Source organism: Alligator mississippiensis, chromosome 7, assembly GCF_030867095.1.
Source record: "Alligator mississippiensis isolate rAllMis1 chromosome 7, rAllMis1, whole genome shotgun sequence".
NCBI lineage: Eukaryota > Metazoa > Chordata > Crocodylia > Alligatoridae > Alligator > Alligator mississippiensis.
Genome location: NC_081830.1, coordinates 61,623,223 through 61,640,247, shown reverse-complemented (window position 1 = coordinate 61,640,247; position 17,025 = coordinate 61,623,223). Strand labels below are relative to the sequence as shown.

Here is a 17,025-nt window from a genome sequence, read left to right as displayed (position 1 = left end):
ATGGACAAAGGTTTTTAGTCTTGTTTTTTACATGCAGTTGGCAACCCTGTCTCTGTTACATATTCTGTTGTCACGGTTAGGAAAAGATTACAACCTGTAGTCTAGCTAGTTCTGCCAGTAAAATACTCCATGGGTGTGTCTACACAAGACGCTACTGCACAGTGGTTACTGAGCATTTATTTAGTACTTGTATAATCAAGTATTAAGTAAACACACAGTAACTGGTGTTACTGTGCAGTAGCACTGGTAAACGCCTTTAGTGATGCTACTGCGCAGTAGCATATTAGCACTGTTTGTTCTGTGACATGCTACTATGCAGTAGCTTGAAAAAAGCCTTACTAAAAGTGTAGGAACAAACCATCCCAATGTGCAGGAAGACTAGCAAGTATAGCAGAAGACCAGCTTGGATTAGCAGGAACTCTTCAGTAAACTAAGTCACAAAAAGGAAGCTTATAAGAAGTGGAAACTTGGACAAATAAATTGGGAGGAGTATAAGAACATTGCTCGGGCACGCAGGGATGAAGTTAGGAAGGAAGGCCAAAGCACAATTGGAGTTGCAGCCAGGAAGGCATGTGAAGGGCAACAAGAAGGATTTCTACAAGTATGCTGGTAGCAAGAGGAGGGTCAGAGAAAGTCTCTTACTGAATGGGGGAGGCAATCTTGCAACAGGATGCAGAAAAGGCTGAAGTACTCCATTCCTTTTTTGCGTCAGTCTTCACAGGCAAGATCTGCACAAGGCAGACTACTGCACAAGGCAGACTACTGCACAAGGCAGCACAGTTTCAGGAGAAGGCGAGTAGCCAACAGCGGTGCAAGAACAGATTAGGGACTATTTAGAAAAGCTTGACATGTACACAAGTACATGGGGCCAGACGGGATGCACCCAAGGGTGCTGAGGGAGTTTGCTGAAGAGATTGCAGTGCCACTGGCCATCATCTTTGAAAACTCATGGCGATCAGGAGAGGTCCTGGATGATTGGAAAAGGGCAAACATAGTGCCCATATTTAAGAAAGGGAAAAAGGAGGATCCAGGAAATGACAGACCAGTCAGCCTCACCTCAGTCCCTGGAAAAAATCATGCAGCAGATCCTCAAGGAATCCATTTCTAAGCACTTACAGGAGAAGGTAATTAGGAAAAGTCAGCATGGATTTACCAGGGGCAAGTCATGCCTGACCAACCTTATTGCCTTCTATGATGAGCTGACTGGCTCTATGGATGTGGGAGACAGATAGATGTGGTGTACCTTGATATTAGCAAGGCTTTTGATACAGTCTCTCATAATATTCTTGCAGCTAAGGAAGTATGGGTTGGATGAATGGACTGTAAGGTGGATAGAAAACTGGCTGGAGCATCAGGCTCAGAGAGTAGTAATCAATGGCTTGATGTCTAGTTGGCAGCTGGTATCAAATGGAGTGCCCCAGGGGTCGGTCTTGGGGCCAATTTTGTTCAATGTCTTTATCAATGACCTAGATGATGGCATGGAGTGCACCCTCAGCAAATTTGCAGATGACATCAAGCTGGGGGGAGTAGTAGGTACGCTGGAGAGTAGAACTAGGATTCAGAGTGACCTAGACAAATTGGAGGATTGGACCAAAAGAAATCTAATGAGGTTCAATGAGGACAAGTACAAAGTCCTGCACTTAGGAGGGAACAACCCCATGCACCGGTACAGGCTAGGGCTGACTGGCTGGGCAGCAGCTTTGCAGAAAAGGGCCTGGGGGTTACAGGGAACAGTAAGCTGAGTATGAGCCAACAGTGTGCCCTTGTTGCCAAGAAGGCTAAGGGCATACTGGACTGCATCAGTAAAAATGTTGCCAGCAGGTCAAGGGAAGTGATTATTCCCCACTATTCAGCACTGGTGAGGCCACACCTTGAGTACTAGGTTCAGTTTTGGGCCCCCCACTACAGAAAGGATGTAGACATATTGGACAGAGTCCAGTGGAGGGCAACAAAAATGGTGATAGGGCTGATGAGGAAAGACTAGTAAACTAAATAGCTGTGACGTGCATTTTTTCACAGTCAGGTGGGTGGAAAACTGGCTCATGGGACACACCCAGAGAGTGGTGGTGGATGGGTCAGTTTCTACCTGGAGAGATGTGGGCAGTGGTGTCTCCCAAGACTCAGTCCTTGGACCAGCACTGTTCAATATCTTCATAGCAATCTGAATGAGGGTGTAGAAAGCACTCTGTCCAAATTTGCAGATGACACCAAAATATGGGATACAGTAAACACACTAGAGGGTAGGGAGCGAATTCAGGCAGATTTGGATAGACTGGGGGAGTGGGCAGATCAGAATAGGATGCAGTTTAACAAAGATAAATGCAAAGTGCTGCACCTGGAGAGAAAAAAAAAATCACCAATACACCTATAGACTGGGAAGTACCATTCTATGTAGCACACCAATGGAAAGGGATCTCAGAGTCATAGTCAACGCAAAAATGAACATGAGTCACCAGTGTGATGAGATAATAAGTAAGGCTAACCGCACTCTGTCTTGCATTAGCTGGTGCATCACAAGCAGGTCTAGGGAGCATTGCATCCGGTTTTGGGTGCTGCACTTCAAGAGGGATGTGGATAACCTTGAGAGGGTTTACAGAAGGGCTACCCAGATGGTTGAGGGCCTGTAGGTAAGATCCTATGAAGACAGACTGGGACCTGAAACTTTTCAGCCTCCACAAGAGAAGGCTGAGAGGTGATCTTGTGGCTGTCTACAAACTCATCGGGGGGGGGCAGTCAGCAGGGAATAGGGGATACTCTGTTTACCAGGGCACCCCTCGAGATTACTAGAAACAACAGCCATAAACTGAAGGAGAACAGATTTAGATTGGACATCAGGAAGAAATTCTTTATAGTGAGGGTTGCCAAAATATGGAATGGACTTCCAAGGGAGGTGGTGCTTTCCCCCACCTTGGAGGTGTTCAAGAGGAGGTTAGACAAGCACCTGGCTGGGGTCACTTGACCCCAGAGCTTTCCTGCCCAGAGCAGGGGGTTGGACTCGATGACCTAATTAGGCCCCTTCCAACCCTAGAAAGCTACGGAACTCGACTGATTTAGTTTGAAGGAGGAGACAGCAGGGGTTTAATAGCAGCCTTCAAATACCTGAAGGGGGTGGGATTCAAAAGAGGATAGAGCTAGACTGTTCTTAGTGATGGCAGATGACAAAACAAGGAGCAACTGTCTCAAGTTGCAGCAAAGGAAGTTTAGGTTAGATATTAGGAAAAATTCTCTCACTAGAAGGGTAATAAACCACTAGAACAGGTTACCCAGAGACGTGGTAGAAGCTAGACAAAGCTTTGGCTGGAATGATCTAGTTGGGGATGGTCCTGCTTTGAGCAAGGGTTTGGATTAGATGACCTCCTCAGGTTCCTTCTAACCCTAATTTTCTATGATTATTCAGCTACTGCACAGTTAGTGTCTTCTGTAGATGCGCCCAGTGTGGATGCAGCTTTTGCTGGCAGAGCTCCATCATTTGGGGAAACTGGTATAGCTCTAATGGCAAAAAGCATCCACAGCATGCCTTTCACTGCAGTTGGTACTCCCATAACTACTAGCCTAGATGAATAATCAGAATACTATAGTACCAAATATTTTTTTGCTGGCAAGCTACTTTCAAAATCCAGTCCTTATCTCAGAAATCCAATATCCTGCAAAGTTTCTGCATTTAAGACAAGTTTGAATGTCTTTGGCTGGGTAACTTATAGGGCAGCTTCTCCTTCAGCAGGATTTTTAACATTTAGACCTAACATTTTTGTAAACTGCTTCCCCAGAAACAATCTGAGATTATTTTTGCCTTCTGTAGCTGACAAGTGTAGACACTTTATACTTGCATTTTGAAAACTAGTAGCTATGTTAAAGAAAAATTAAAAACTCAAGTATCCTGTAACCAAAAGCAGTTTCTCTTCCTAATCTTTGGGTTTTCTAAGAGCAAGTCTATAATACAAAACCAAAGTCAGAGAGCTATACAGGCAAACCCCATCAGACAAAACCTGTCCCAGCACATACTGGCATATTTAAACTTCCTCTCTCAAGCTATTTTAGCAGAACTCTTTGGCTAATGTAACTTATGTCTATGTTTGCCAACATATTGGTTTCAGAAAGATGTGGGTTTTCCCTCCCCCCACCACAATAGCTGACACAACTATGCTAGCAAAATTAGTATAGACCTTGCCAAGATCCTGTTCCACTTCAAGTGATTTTTTTCCTAGATCTGTCTTCCAGTTCTTTGCTCAGTAATTTCCTTTCTTACCAGCTTTTCAAGGGCAACACCCATTCCGCCACTGACTTGACTCATCTCTATTTTCAATCAAGTTAGTGATTTAATCAGAATATGATCATCCTACATCCAATGTGTTCAAGTTGCCACCGAGAGATGACAAACCACACTGTTCTCTCTCGTTCAGTTTTAATTACAAGAAGTGAAACTGCTAACTCACAGCACTACTAAATCAGTTTCACCCTCTACACTTCCGAAAGCACTTGTGGTAAAGAGCACACAGACTGTCACAGGAAGCACAATATGGTCTAGAAAGGAAGTATCAAAAGTGGTACCGCAAAATAATGCAGTAGATGACACTGCTAGATTTGTTGGCATAAATGTATGGAATGAAAAGAGTCAGGCTACTGGAAATTCACTTGGTAGAAGTTCAGCTTTTGGCTTTCTGTGCTTTCTGGGGAATCTCCATTGACTTCTGGTATCTGTGAATTTCTGAAGAATTTAACTTTCAGTTGCACAGAAGTACACCAACACAGGGAAACAAACAAAACAACCCCAACACATTTCTGGGTGCTTATTTTTACCACTGTAGTTACCTACAATTACTAAAACTGAAATAGCAATATGGAAAACTTAGTTTTCTTTCCTATTTGTTTACTCTGTACGCTTTGCTGCACACGCAGTATATTAGGGTAATACACCACTAATGGTAATTTCCCCTCCTGCTCGTACCCTGAGGACATTTAAAGATGTCATTACATTCCTGGACTCAGGGAAGAGTCGGAGACAGGGAGCCCCCATTCTCACTCTTCAGGCACATGTGTTTGACTGGGCAGCAACATGAATTTAGGTGGGAAGTGAAGGGTATTTGGACTTTCAGTTCCATAGAGTATGAGGTCGGAATGTTGTAAGGCAGGGATTCCCAACCTTTGTTATACTGCAAACCGGCAAACTGATTTACATATTTAAATTTAATATTTACGTGAGGAAGGGTTGCGAGGATCAGATCAGGTTGGAACACTGCAGCTGTGGGCAATGGGGGATCCTGCAGGGGAGGGGACTGTGCAGGCTGTGGCCCCGGGGGGCAGCTGAGGCTTCTTGGGAAGAAGGGGCTCTGCTACCTTCCTAAGAAGCAAGCACCAGAGCTACCTCGCTGTGTGCAGCCATGGTTGCAGGAGTGGAACAGGCCACATGGAGCCAGTTGCCCTGCTGCCCAGCTTTAACCCTGCATGTGACTGCTGGCAGCAGACGCTCATGCCATGACCCAGCAGCCAACTGCTCATGGCCCGGTATCAGGCCACAGCCCGGTGGTTGGGAACCTCTGTTCTAAGGTGTTGGTGTTGTTTCTCTGATGGTTGTTCTGTGGTGGGAAGTGGAAGCATTGGATTGATTCATATTCTGAAAGTTCTCTCTAACCAGAGGGCTAGAAATTCAAAGGAATGTACATATATCAGCTTGAGGTGTTTTTGTTTAATGGACTAATTGTAAAACAGTTGTACTTCTGACAAAGCATCTGTTATATACCCTTTTTATAAAGAATTCTTTGAGAAAACTGCCTGTGTTTAACTCCAGGCTAAATACTGTCATTTTGGGGGTGAAATTCCACATTCAGTTAGACAGAAGGGTTTAAAAAGTGGCAGCAACATAAAGATAATCAAACGTTTGCAAACGCCCCTGAAAGAGCAAGGTGGAGGTGAAAGGACAAGGAACAAGAAAAACATTTACCGTAGCTCTCCCTGTTGAGGCTGGGCCACTGGGCAAACAAGAATGCAAGAGACATGAGGGCCAGAAGGAGAACATGCAAAAAGCAATCTGCCTCTGTAGCCTGGTAGTTAAGGTCCTTCCTGTGGGTAAAGGGCATCATGATTTCTGATTAGTTTATACAAGGATGATCCTACCTTGAGGGTTGGACTAGACAGGGCTGGCCAACGTGTGGTGTGAGCAACCTCTGTGTGTGACATGCAGAATATCAGGAGGGGACAGGCGTATAATGGCAGATAGTGCAGGGAACAGAAATCAGAGCAGCAGATCAGGCAGAGGAAGGGGATTACAGTAGAACTCAGGGAAGGGAAGGGGTTTAATTTGTAGCATGGCTGCCTTGCCTAAAAGGTTGGCCCCCACTGGACAAGGTGACCTCCTGAGGTCCCATCTAGCACAATTCTGCAATTGTGTTTGACTTTAGAATCTTAAATTTACAGTATTGATGTGAAAAATATTGCTTTGACTTAATACTTTTAATAATAATATATTCTTTCATTTAAGGATAAACAGTGAAATTGTACATTCTATTTAATCTTTGCAAGATGGGAATAGAAGGCAGGTCTTCTAAATCCTGGTTACCTACTTTATCCAATGCATCACATTCCCTCCATTACTTAAATTGCTTTAATGGCATACCTGTAAAAGTAAGTTTTTACAAAAAGTATTGTAAAATTTGTATATGACAATATTACCAACAACTGAAATTAACCAAATATTTAACAGCAAGATAAGGAATTAAATAATGATGATAACAGCAAAAAGACATTATTGCGTGCAGTTATTAAGAACGTTAACAACATGCATGAGAAGTCAGAACTCGCAGTTGAGGTGATATCTATTTTTTTGCAAAAATCTGGTTGGTCTAATAAAAGATATCACCTCAACCACGAGTTCTGCTTCCTTTTGCCTCTAGACCAATATGGCTACAACCTGGATACCTAACACCATGCATGATGTTTACATGCATCAAACAATGGTAAACCAATTTGCAAGCCTTTTTAGTAGACATACTGCTGAAGAAATTACATACACCAGTTAAAAGATGATCTACCCAAAGATACTGGAACAAATTCTCAGTTTTTCCATTTATTCTATGTTAAAGTAACCCAAATGACATCAGGAGAGTGATTCCCGATTTGCACCATAGAAAATAGGAGGACAGCTAGGCCCTCTGTTGAGCAATCATGGTAGTAACCTATTGATTTAAGTAAATCACCTCCATCAGCATCATATCTGAGCACCTCAAAAATGTAAAGTGCTATGTAACCAGCAAGTAGTAGTAATATTAACTGTCCAAATTCTGTGCTTATTTACATGCCTTCACCAAAGTACTATTGGGTTAATTGATTAGGAGCTACATTTAGTAGACAGCTATATTTAGAGGCTCTCCTAAAAATGCCATGACTGGTGTTTCCAATGAGATTAGAAAACTGTCATTCTCGAGTACTGGACATCCAATACTCATGGGTGCTAGACATGAGACGAGCTGAGCCAGCAGATAGCAGAGCCCTCCTCTGGAACTCACTCACCAGCCATCAGTGAACCAAAAGTCCTACCACTACAAGATTGCTGCTAAAATATTTCCTCAGATGTGTTTCCCTCTGAGCAAACATTATTTTTTAGCTGTTTAGGGCCCAAAATCTGTGCGACAAAATTTCCCTTCTAGCTATAGAAACATCATATGCAACATCAAAGCGGTGGTCGTTTTCTAAACCTACCTCTGTCTCCTAGCTGGCAATGAATACCTATGGTGAAACACAGAAGGATCTTAGATACCATTGCAGGAACTTGGACTATTACAGAGATGTTAGACAAATGAAGTACGACATTGTCTTTTGGTTATAAGAGACAATGAGCAGGCTGTAGAAATAACTTTAAAAGAACAAGAATACCAGGTGTTAATTCATTCTGTAGTTCTCAGCTAATATACTAAGAACCTGGAATTTCTACTCATACCATAGCCACCACAATGTGTGCATCAATCAGCCCTCCATCCCAACGAAACTCATCTCTAACCACTCAAAGGATAACACTATGTATATCATCTAAGCTGGCTGCAAATCAAAAACTACTCCCACACTAACCCGCTCTGTTTCTTAAGGGCTAACAGGATACCCACTTCTGTTTGCTCAGTTTTATCTGGAATTGTAATTTTGGCCCAGAGAAACCTGAACTTTGGTCAGGCTCCTGAAAATAAGCTGTCTAACCTTCTTTCATATTAGCAGTTAAAGACTACTATCTGGGCAAGGTGAGGCTTGCTTTGATATATGAAGGACCACATAAAAAGGATGAAGAGACCTTTCCCTTCTTCCAACAAGAATTAAAAAAAAACAAACCTAATTACAAATCCCAAATGAAATGTAGATCCTATCACTTATCAGTAAACTTAGTGACACATAAGCATCTTTGCAGCTGGCTTGAAAATACAACAAAGCTATCGGCTCCTAACTAAGGCCAAATTCACAGGGGAAAGACTATGTGGATACAAAATACAGAAGGTGGCTGTGCGTTTGAAAGAACAAAGAACAAAGTAAGTTCTCTCTATAAACATGTAAAATGGAATTTAATCCATATGCCTACAACAAATCCTGAGTCCGTTTTATTCCTCTCAGCAACAAAAATGTATTCAGTTGTCATGGAATCTACTGTTGTTTAGGTTATCTACCACAATGACAGTATTCACCAAGGTGTCGATAACCTCCTGACAAGGATTCAGTTATTCATTTCCTTATGTTTTGTTATAGGCAAGTGAGTGGGAAGATGTTACAGACACTGCAATCTCTCCTCAGCTCAGCCCCATGAAGCTTTCAGCCCAAGCCCACGTGCCCAGATCAGACACCACATTGCCTCAGCCCAGCACTGCACACCTGAATTTGGCCTCATGCTGCTTTGTCCCAGCCCTGCTGATCTAATGCGCAGGGCCATGCTATCTGGCCTTCTAGGCTCTGCGTGAGTCCAGAAATCTGGCGGCAGGGAAGCAGCAACTAACATTGTAAACATCAATCACCTCCAGACCACCAAATTTTCAGATCCAGGGGGAACCCACAAGGCTGAACGACATGGGTTCCTGGATTGATCAGACCCCTGGGCCAATCACACAATGTATAACTAGGGACCTACCCAACTTGCAGTGAAAGAAAGCAATTTTCGTGGCTTGGTCACAGCCCCAAGAGCTGAGTTTGTAGTCATTTGTGGTGGCCCCTCCCCTCAGCATTGACTGGTGGAGAGGCCCTGGGGGAGGAAGGATGAGGGGCAGCTGACATCTTGACTATTGGCAACTCTTTGTGCCGCCCTGGCCCTTGGCACTGGTTGGTAAAGAGGTACGAGGGGGAAGTATCTTGGCTGATGCTCCTTGTGCTGCCCACCAGCTGGTGCCTTCCCCTCCCTGGTGGGCTGCAATGGCAGGCCACAGCAGCAGCAAGAACCGCTGATTCCCACTGAGGAGCCAGCATTTTCTTTTTAAAGGGGTTTTTTTTTGGTCAATTTCCTGGGATATCACCGCCAATGCCAATTTTCACAATTTCTGCAAAAAATGCAAAACAGCAATTTAAGTAGGTTCTCAGGTATAATGCATTAAAAACAATCTCACATCCACTCAGTCTTCCCTGGAAGTCCTAAAAGATACAAAAATGAGAAACTCAAACCAAATGAAACAGCAGACCCAATACATCTTAATGCTCGGGCAGATTTTAGTACAGAGGCCTTCTGAACAGAATTCCTGCCAAAGTTACTCTAGAAAATAAATACAGCTAACTGGGATTTTTTTTTTTTTTTTTACACCAAGGAACTGGAGAAGAAACTTGTTCTCCAGGAAAAAAAACCCCTCAAGGAAACTTGAAGAGTAAAACCTGTACTATAGAAAGTTATCCTTACTGCACTGATGGGAGAAAGTTACTACAAATGTTATTGTGATAGAAGTGGGAGCTTATCATATTCATGCAAAAAGCAGTAATTGACACACCTTTTTCAATATATCAGCAGAAGAGCTTTCAACTTCTGATATCTCCAGTGATCTGAGGCAGCAGGGTAGTTAGTAACATAGGACTGTTGAATGGCAGTAATTTAGTTTGAACCAGCAAGGAGTTATCAGAAGCTGAGCTTTCTGCCAGGATGTTCAAACCATGACCAGTTAAGAAGAAAACAGAAAATAAAAACAGGAAATCCTTGGCAGAGAAACTCTAAGGAAAAGCATTAACTGACTAAACCAAAACAGAGAGAAGCTGAGGAGACTGGCACCTCAGCGTAGAGGTTTTCAGCGGGAGGCTGGATAACAACAGCTGACCCTACTGAGAATCTACCCTGACACATGAACATTTAAGTTTGGCAACTGAACTAGAGCTCCTGAAAGTAATGAATGTGTGTCGGGTAGCTGGAAAGAAATTCGTCTCTAGGGGAAGTTAAGCTTCAACATCGGGGGGAAAAATGCAAAGTAGCCGACAAGGCTGGACCTGAGCAGCAGCCTGTTTGGGGTAAAAGCGCCCTGCCTTGGAAGCAAAGAGAGGGGGGAGGAAGGGAAAGGAGCAAAGCCCTGCTCTCCCCTGCCGAAAGCCCCGCAGCTGCTGTGGCCGCGACTCGAGTCGCCTCCAGACCCATCAGTGAGCGCGGCAGAGCTGTCCGGTCCTTCCGCCCGCGGGGCTCTGCCTGCCTGCGACGCCCCAGGGCCGGGCGGGCCAGGCACCTGCGCCGCCCGGGGCCACCACAGCCGAGCAGCTCCGGCCGTCTGCGGTGGAGCTCACGCCGAGGCAGTGAAGGCGGACAGGAGCTGTCGCAGCCCCGCGAGCTTCAAGTGGAGCCTGGGACCAGGGAAAGCCCGAGCGCCGCGGGCGTCAGCGCGGACAGCTCCCTCCCTCCCCAGCCCGGCCCCGCGGCGGCTCCCTGGCGCTGCCCTGCGCCGAGCGCCCCGACTGGGAACAGCTCGGTGAGACCCGCGGGAGGGAGGAAAAGGGGGAGAGGGAGAGAGAAAGAGGGACGCCCCTGCCCCTCGCGCCCCGCGGCGGCGGCCCCGCCTCAGCCCCGCGTCTCTTACGCGCACTCGTAGCGCGGCGAGGCGAGGAGGCGCCGGGGACCCCGGTGCCGCCGCCGCCATCCATCCATTCCGCTCCGCTCCGGATCCCTCCACCCGGCGGAAGCATCCGCGCAAAGAGCGCTGCGGCCCGCCCAGCTCCCTCCCCCCTCGCTCCGGTGCGGCGCCGGTCCCGGCCCTGCCGCTGCTGCGGGCGGGGGCGGGGGTTAAAGGCGGGCGGCGGCGACTGCGCGGGCGGACCCACCCACCCGCTCGCTCCGGCCCGGCCTGGCCCTTCCCTTCCTTTCCCTGCCGCCCCCTCCCCCGCGCTCGCCGTGCGCTGCCGCTGCGGGCTCGGGCTGGGGCTGCGCCGCGCGTGTGTGAGCGGGAGGGAGGGGGGGAGCGAGTGAGTGCAGAGCGCGCCGCTGCCGCCGCCGCCCTCCTGTCTCCTCGCTGCTCGCTCGCTGCTCGCGTCGCCGCCATGGCCGGCTGGCAGAGCTACGTGGACAACCTGATGTGCGATGGCTGCTGCCAGGAGGCCGCCATTGTCGGCTACTGCGACGCTAAGTACGTCTGGGCAGCCACGGCCGGCGGCATCTTCCAGAGCATCACGGTGAGCGCGGCGCTGCGGCGGCGGGGCTGGGGGACTGCAGCGGGCGCTGGGCGCTGTCGGGGCTTTTTGTGCGCGGCCGCCCGGCGAGGGGCCTGCCGGGGCCGGGGCCGGGGCCGGGCCGGAGCCGGGGTCGGGCGCTGCGGCGGGGCGGGGGGGGCGCGGGGATCTGCGGCGGGACTTGCGTAGGACTCCTTGCGCCGGGCCCAGCCGCTGCGGACACACTTACGTGCGCGGCGTAGGAGGCGTTCGTGAATCCCCCTGGCCGCGGCTCCATGTTTTTCATGGCCAAGATGGCGCCCCGCCACTGGGCTTTTTCTCCCCTTCTCCCCGCGCCGCGCCGCTCCCTTCCCCCCACCAGCCCCTTGCCCGGCCCGGCCCGGCCCGGGGGAGGGGCAGCCCCCGGGGCAGGGCTCCGAGCCGGGCATCCCCGCGAGCCGGGGCCGGCCGTGCTGCAGGCGGTGGCTGCGGCCCCGCCGGGAGGGGGAAGGGAGGGGGCGCGGGCCGGGCTGAGGCCGCTGCAGGGCCGGGCCCGGCCGGCAGGTGCGTGCGGGGGCGGCGGCCGCCACGGCCCGGCCGGTGCCCGAGGACGCCTCCGCGCCGGCCTTTGTGCGGGCGGGCCGGCGGGCAGTGGCGGCCGTGATTGGAAATGGCCGGGCCTGCCATGACGGTGCAGTTCTCCTGCAGGGCGACGCCTCCTTCCCGACTCGGCAGTGCGAGGCGCAGCCTCCCAGCCCGCCTCCGGCCAGGGGCGGCCGGGCCTCAGCCCGGCTCCCGGCGCGGGCCGCTGCTACGCAAGCGCGGGGCAGGGGCAGGGGCTGCGGGCGCGGAGGCCGCCGCGGGGCGCGGGCTGCGGAGGGAATGCCCCGCACCTGGCTGCAGCCCTGCTGGCCCTGGGCTGGGCGGCTCGGGACCGGCGGCCTGACTCATCCCCAGCTGGTGGCAGTGGCCTTGCGGTGGGGCAGCCCGTGACTCAGTGCTGCTGGCTCTCCCCGAGGGACCTGGCTCCGGTGCAAACCCTGTAGCCTCAGGCTAGGACTGTTGGGACTATGATACTTAGACCTGTGTTTAAGATGATACTTAGCCCACTGCCAGGAGCAAGGGGCCAGATCCTTGTTAAGAGTTCCCTTTCAGGAAACCACTGTAAGCAGCCAGGTTGGATTTTGCTGGTGTCTAACATCAGATTCTTTCTTTTTTTTTATCCTTTCCTTTTCTTTCCTGCTTCCCCTTGACAGCCAGTAGAAATTGATATGATTGTAGGTAAAGACCGCGAGGGTTTCTTCACCAATGGTCTGACTCTTGGTGCAAAGAAGTGCTCTGTGATCAGAGATAGCCTGTATGTGGATGGTGACTGCACGATGGACATAAGGACAAAGAGCCAAGGTGGCGAGCCAACATACAATGTTGCTGTAGGCAGAGCTGGCCGAGGTAAGGTGTCCTTTTGAAGCTGACCTTAGTAAAACAGGAATCCTGCCTTCAAAACTGGACTGAAACCACTTGCGTTATCTCTATAATGAGACCTTCAGTTTAAAATTGCAAGTTGGCTGTGGTACATGTCTAGCAGTCACAGGTGTAACTGAAATAAGTGACTGTAATAGAGCTCTTGGCCATACCTTATCAAATCTGTCCATACTTATCAAACGGTATCCACAAACTCTAGAGTAGCCCATATTGCAGCTGAAGGAGATGCAATATTACCCCCTTGCCCTGGGCATATTGCATTTAAAATGTTTGGTGTTCAGAACATCCAGTGAGGGAGGGTGCTAATGCATCCTGTTGAATTAGCAAGTGTAGTGTAAACCTGGTCTGCAGTGACTGCTGTCAATTTCTAGTATGAAGTAGTCTTAAATTACAGGACATCTAACAAGTCTTACTCTAACTTTTCTCATACCTATTGAGAGCTTTTGAAATGCATCCGATTGATACCTCAGTTACTTACAGTAAGCTTGTTTAATTACTGGTAGTGCACCTTCCCTAAATTTCTGTAACATAATGCTACTTGGAAGAAGCTAAACTCTATCTAGACTTCAAAAAACTGGGTACAAGCAACACAAGTATATTCAAGACTAAGCTTGGCATTCTCAAATGTTTTGGTTTTCTGTGAATGTTACGTCACTAACCAACGTTCACAAACGAAGTAACTCTAGAGAAAATATTGTTTCATGAATCTTCACATAACATGGAGATTCTAACCTAAGTAGTATAACATTAGTCAGACTATGTAAAGATATCTGACTCTAAAATAGCCTTTCCTTACAAGAATAATAGACTTGCCTAACCAGAGAATGCTTACAACGGTTTTGCCTTGGTACCCCTACGAGTTAAATTCACTTCTAAGAGCTCACTAATATAGTTATGATGTAGGCAGTGTATCTATAGTAAACTGATTCCAGTGCCACCGTTCCTAATTCAATAAACTAAGAGCCATTGTGCTTGAGAAGACCAGAATGCTTATGTAGTCTATATTCTAGTGACATCTGGTGGCAGTTAGAATATACTGTTCTGTTAACTACATCTTTGGGACAGGCTTCCCTAGTAAAGCATAGATACTTTGTAGCCTAGATAACTGAATGGAAAGAGGAAGAACAAGATTAATACTAAGATTCAGATGTCCTCATCTGACTAGAGAGGATAAAAAAAATTTTTAAGGCCTTAAGACCTAAGCTAAATTGGGCTTTTTTGTGCTTTTTTTTTTAAATTATTTTAATAATGATAACAATGGCATTTTGGTTACCAGTAAGGAACCAGACAAAACAAAAGTTGGTAGGACTAGAGTGTACCCATTACAGCTATGACCTTCAGTCTCTACTTAGATGTACCAAAACATCTACTACATGTACTGACATGGATACTTTTATTTTCTTTAACTAACATCTCTCTTTAATTGTAGGATGTAGCCAGGGTTTCCTGATCACGGGTCTGATAGAAACACATGCCTTGTTTTTCATCTTTAAATTGCATGCTGACAGGTGTTCAGGTATATTTTGTAAACTCTGATGGCGAGGGGACAAATATCTGAAGTAAGTGGGGTGTGCTTTAATACCCCCTCTCAACCCTGTCTACATTTCTACCTCAGAAAGCTTTTGTAAAACTTGCTTAATATCCAAATACTAAAACTTAAATTTGATTGTGGTTTTTATTGCACTGCCTGATTTTTTTTTAAACTTGCGTTATTTCCTTGCCTAACACACTCTTTTTAAAAAAAACTTCTTTTTTTTTTCTTTTCTCTTTCAGTCTTGGTCTTTGTAATGGGCAAAGAAGGGGTCCATGGAGGCGGATTGAATAAGAAGGCATACTCAATGGCAAAATACTTGAGAGACTCTGGGTTCTAGTTGCTAGGCAGACTGTTAAGTATTAGGGGAAAATTGCTATTAAACTTTCCTGGCAGTGAGCTTTAAATCTTACATTCTGGAAACTTTATTAGCAATGCAGGGTGATGGGGTATGAACCTGTGTCTCCTTTGTATCCCTTTGTTGGTGGGGAAAGGTGGTGTGTTTTGTTTTTTTCTTTTCTTTTCTTTTCTTTTTTTCTCTTTAATTCTGTTCATTTCTGTTTTGTTTCCTTGTGTACTCCAGCATTGGTTATAGTCATGGGAAAAAAAGGTGTCCATGGAGGGACACTCAACAAGAAAGCATATGAACTGGCTTTATACCTGAGGAGGTCTGACGTCTAAGCAGCCTCTCCCCATCCAACTAGCAACTGTCTTCATCACCTCCCAGTTTGTGTTCAGTGCTACCAGACTGTAGATGGTAGTTTTATGGGGGGTTTTTTTTATTTACCCATTTTTCTAATGTCATGATTCCAGTTACCCTTTCGTTCATTTGTATGTTAACCACTGTATGTAACCAAGTCCCATATCTGGCACCATTGCAGCACAAAGATGATATGCATGATAACTTGAAAAAAATTGGGAGGGGGAATATGCCAAGTCTAGGCTTTGCTTTCTCTTAGCAATTAGTGCGATATTGACAACTAAAACAACTTAAACACTAAACAAGGTGCCGATTGTACAATCTAATTTGATCAATGCCTCTTCAGCACTTTGAGCAGTTACAAAGCTCATTTAGTCTTCCTTTTGTAGAGCATGGTTGGGAGGAAAAAGTGCATGCATATCTTTACTTCTCTCCCTTTCCTGTCTTCATCCACATTTTGTTTGCTTTCACCAATTTTTTTTATACAGTGCCTGATTTAACCAGTTTGCCGCTCAAAAGCGCTGTGTTGCGTTAGTTTTGTTGTTGCACTTCACTCTTCGTGTGTCTGAAGCGCGTACTGCTTAATGAGTGCAATTGCAAAACTATCAGAAGGTGCAGATGCACTGCCTCCCATGACCTTACAACCACCATCCTGAATGAATACCCAGGGACATTCCATCACTGCAATAGCTCAGGCACTCAATTTTTTTTGCCAGCTCCTGTTCTGTAGTTGAATTGTAAAAGGCTGCCATTATGGACATTAGATATCCCAACATAACCATCTGGAGTGTGTCCGGTTTCAGTTTTTCATAGGACCAATTTTAATTTGCAGCTTAGGAGTTTTTTATATGAAACTGCGATGTCATTGCAGGAAACTACCACCTTCAGCTTGACTGGTAGCTTTGACTGACTCCAATCTTCCTGTCAGGTCTTATTGGTAAAGGGACTTGCTGCTATAATACCAGTGTTGGGTGAGGGTTGGTAGTTTATAAGCTAAAATTGTCAATGATACCATTTCAAATTCAAAATCTTCATTTGGCCTGTCACACCTTTGCTGCAGAAATTGTGGAGTAAACTGCCTTGTGCACTATCATCTGAAACGTGTAACCAAACTGTCAGTTCAAGATGGTACTAACTTGTATGTCCATTTTAAAGAGAACTGCAGAACTCTATACAAAAGAATAAATGGGAGATGGTATTGGTTGGAATAACTGACTTGGCTGTCTTGTGATGCATTTTTTAATATGTATTCTGTGCCATACTATTGTTTAAAAAAAAAAATGAACTGTTGCTATTGTGAGATGGATTTTAACTGACTACAAGGGTTTCTTTCGAATGGCACTACTTTAGGGACATTCTAGTATTTGCTTCTATTGTTTGGGCCTTGTGGATAATGTACAGATTTAAACAAATTCTTGTTGCTGATTTGTCCATTTCTTTCCCTGCACTTTGTTACATCTGGGATACAGTCTAACTCATCTGATTTAATATGCATTTCAAAAAATGCCATAACTATTAAAACACCTTGTTTACAGATGGATGAAATTAAATTTATTCCAACCAAATGAAATTGGAGTCCTGTATGGTTTTTTTATTATTATTTATTATGTCTAATATTCTCCTTTCCCCCCCCATTACTGACTGAACTTTCTGTCTGCTGTGAAATGAGCTATTGCTCTTCAGGAACGTTCTTTCATGGAACAGTGTTGAAGTACTAATCTAATCTTCTAGTCCTCTTGCTGTAGAG

The 17,025-nt window shown here is 46.3% G+C and overlaps 1 protein-coding gene and 1 long non-coding RNA gene across 21 annotated transcripts in view; one reads left to right on the top strand and one right to left on the bottom strand.

Annotated features, from left to right (window-relative positions):
* The window catches only part of LOC109284199 (uncharacterized), a 190,123-nt gene extending 177,884 nt beyond the window's left edge, over positions 1–12,239 (bottom strand). For 17 of the 19 annotated variants that reach the window (XR_009463470.1, XR_009463471.1, XR_009463481.1 and 14 more), the window contains exon 1: positions 11,001–11,090. This is a non-coding gene — a long non-coding RNA (uncharacterized LOC109284199). Of the gene's footprint in view, positions 1–11,000; positions 11,091–11,815 lie in introns of those variants that run through there. The other 2 variants (XR_009463468.1, XR_009463473.1) reach the window with 2 other exon arrangements.
* PFN2 (profilin 2) lies at positions 11,304–16,848 on the top strand. Of its 2 annotated transcripts, none has more exons than XM_006259168.4 (3): positions 11,304–11,589; positions 12,822–13,014; positions 15,162–16,848. In XM_006259168.4, exons 1-3 carry the CDS (start codon positions 11,458–11,460, stop codon positions 15,257–15,259), a joined length of 423 nt encoding a protein of 140 aa, XP_006259230.1. In that variant the 5' UTR covers positions 11,304–11,457; the 3' UTR covers positions 15,260–16,848. The 2 variants fall into 2 exon arrangements, with proteins under 2 accessions (XP_006259230.1, XP_006259229.1); XM_006259167.4 differs by having other exon boundaries at positions 14,821–15,217.
* The last annotated feature ends 177 nt before the right edge of the window (positions 16,849–17,025 follow it).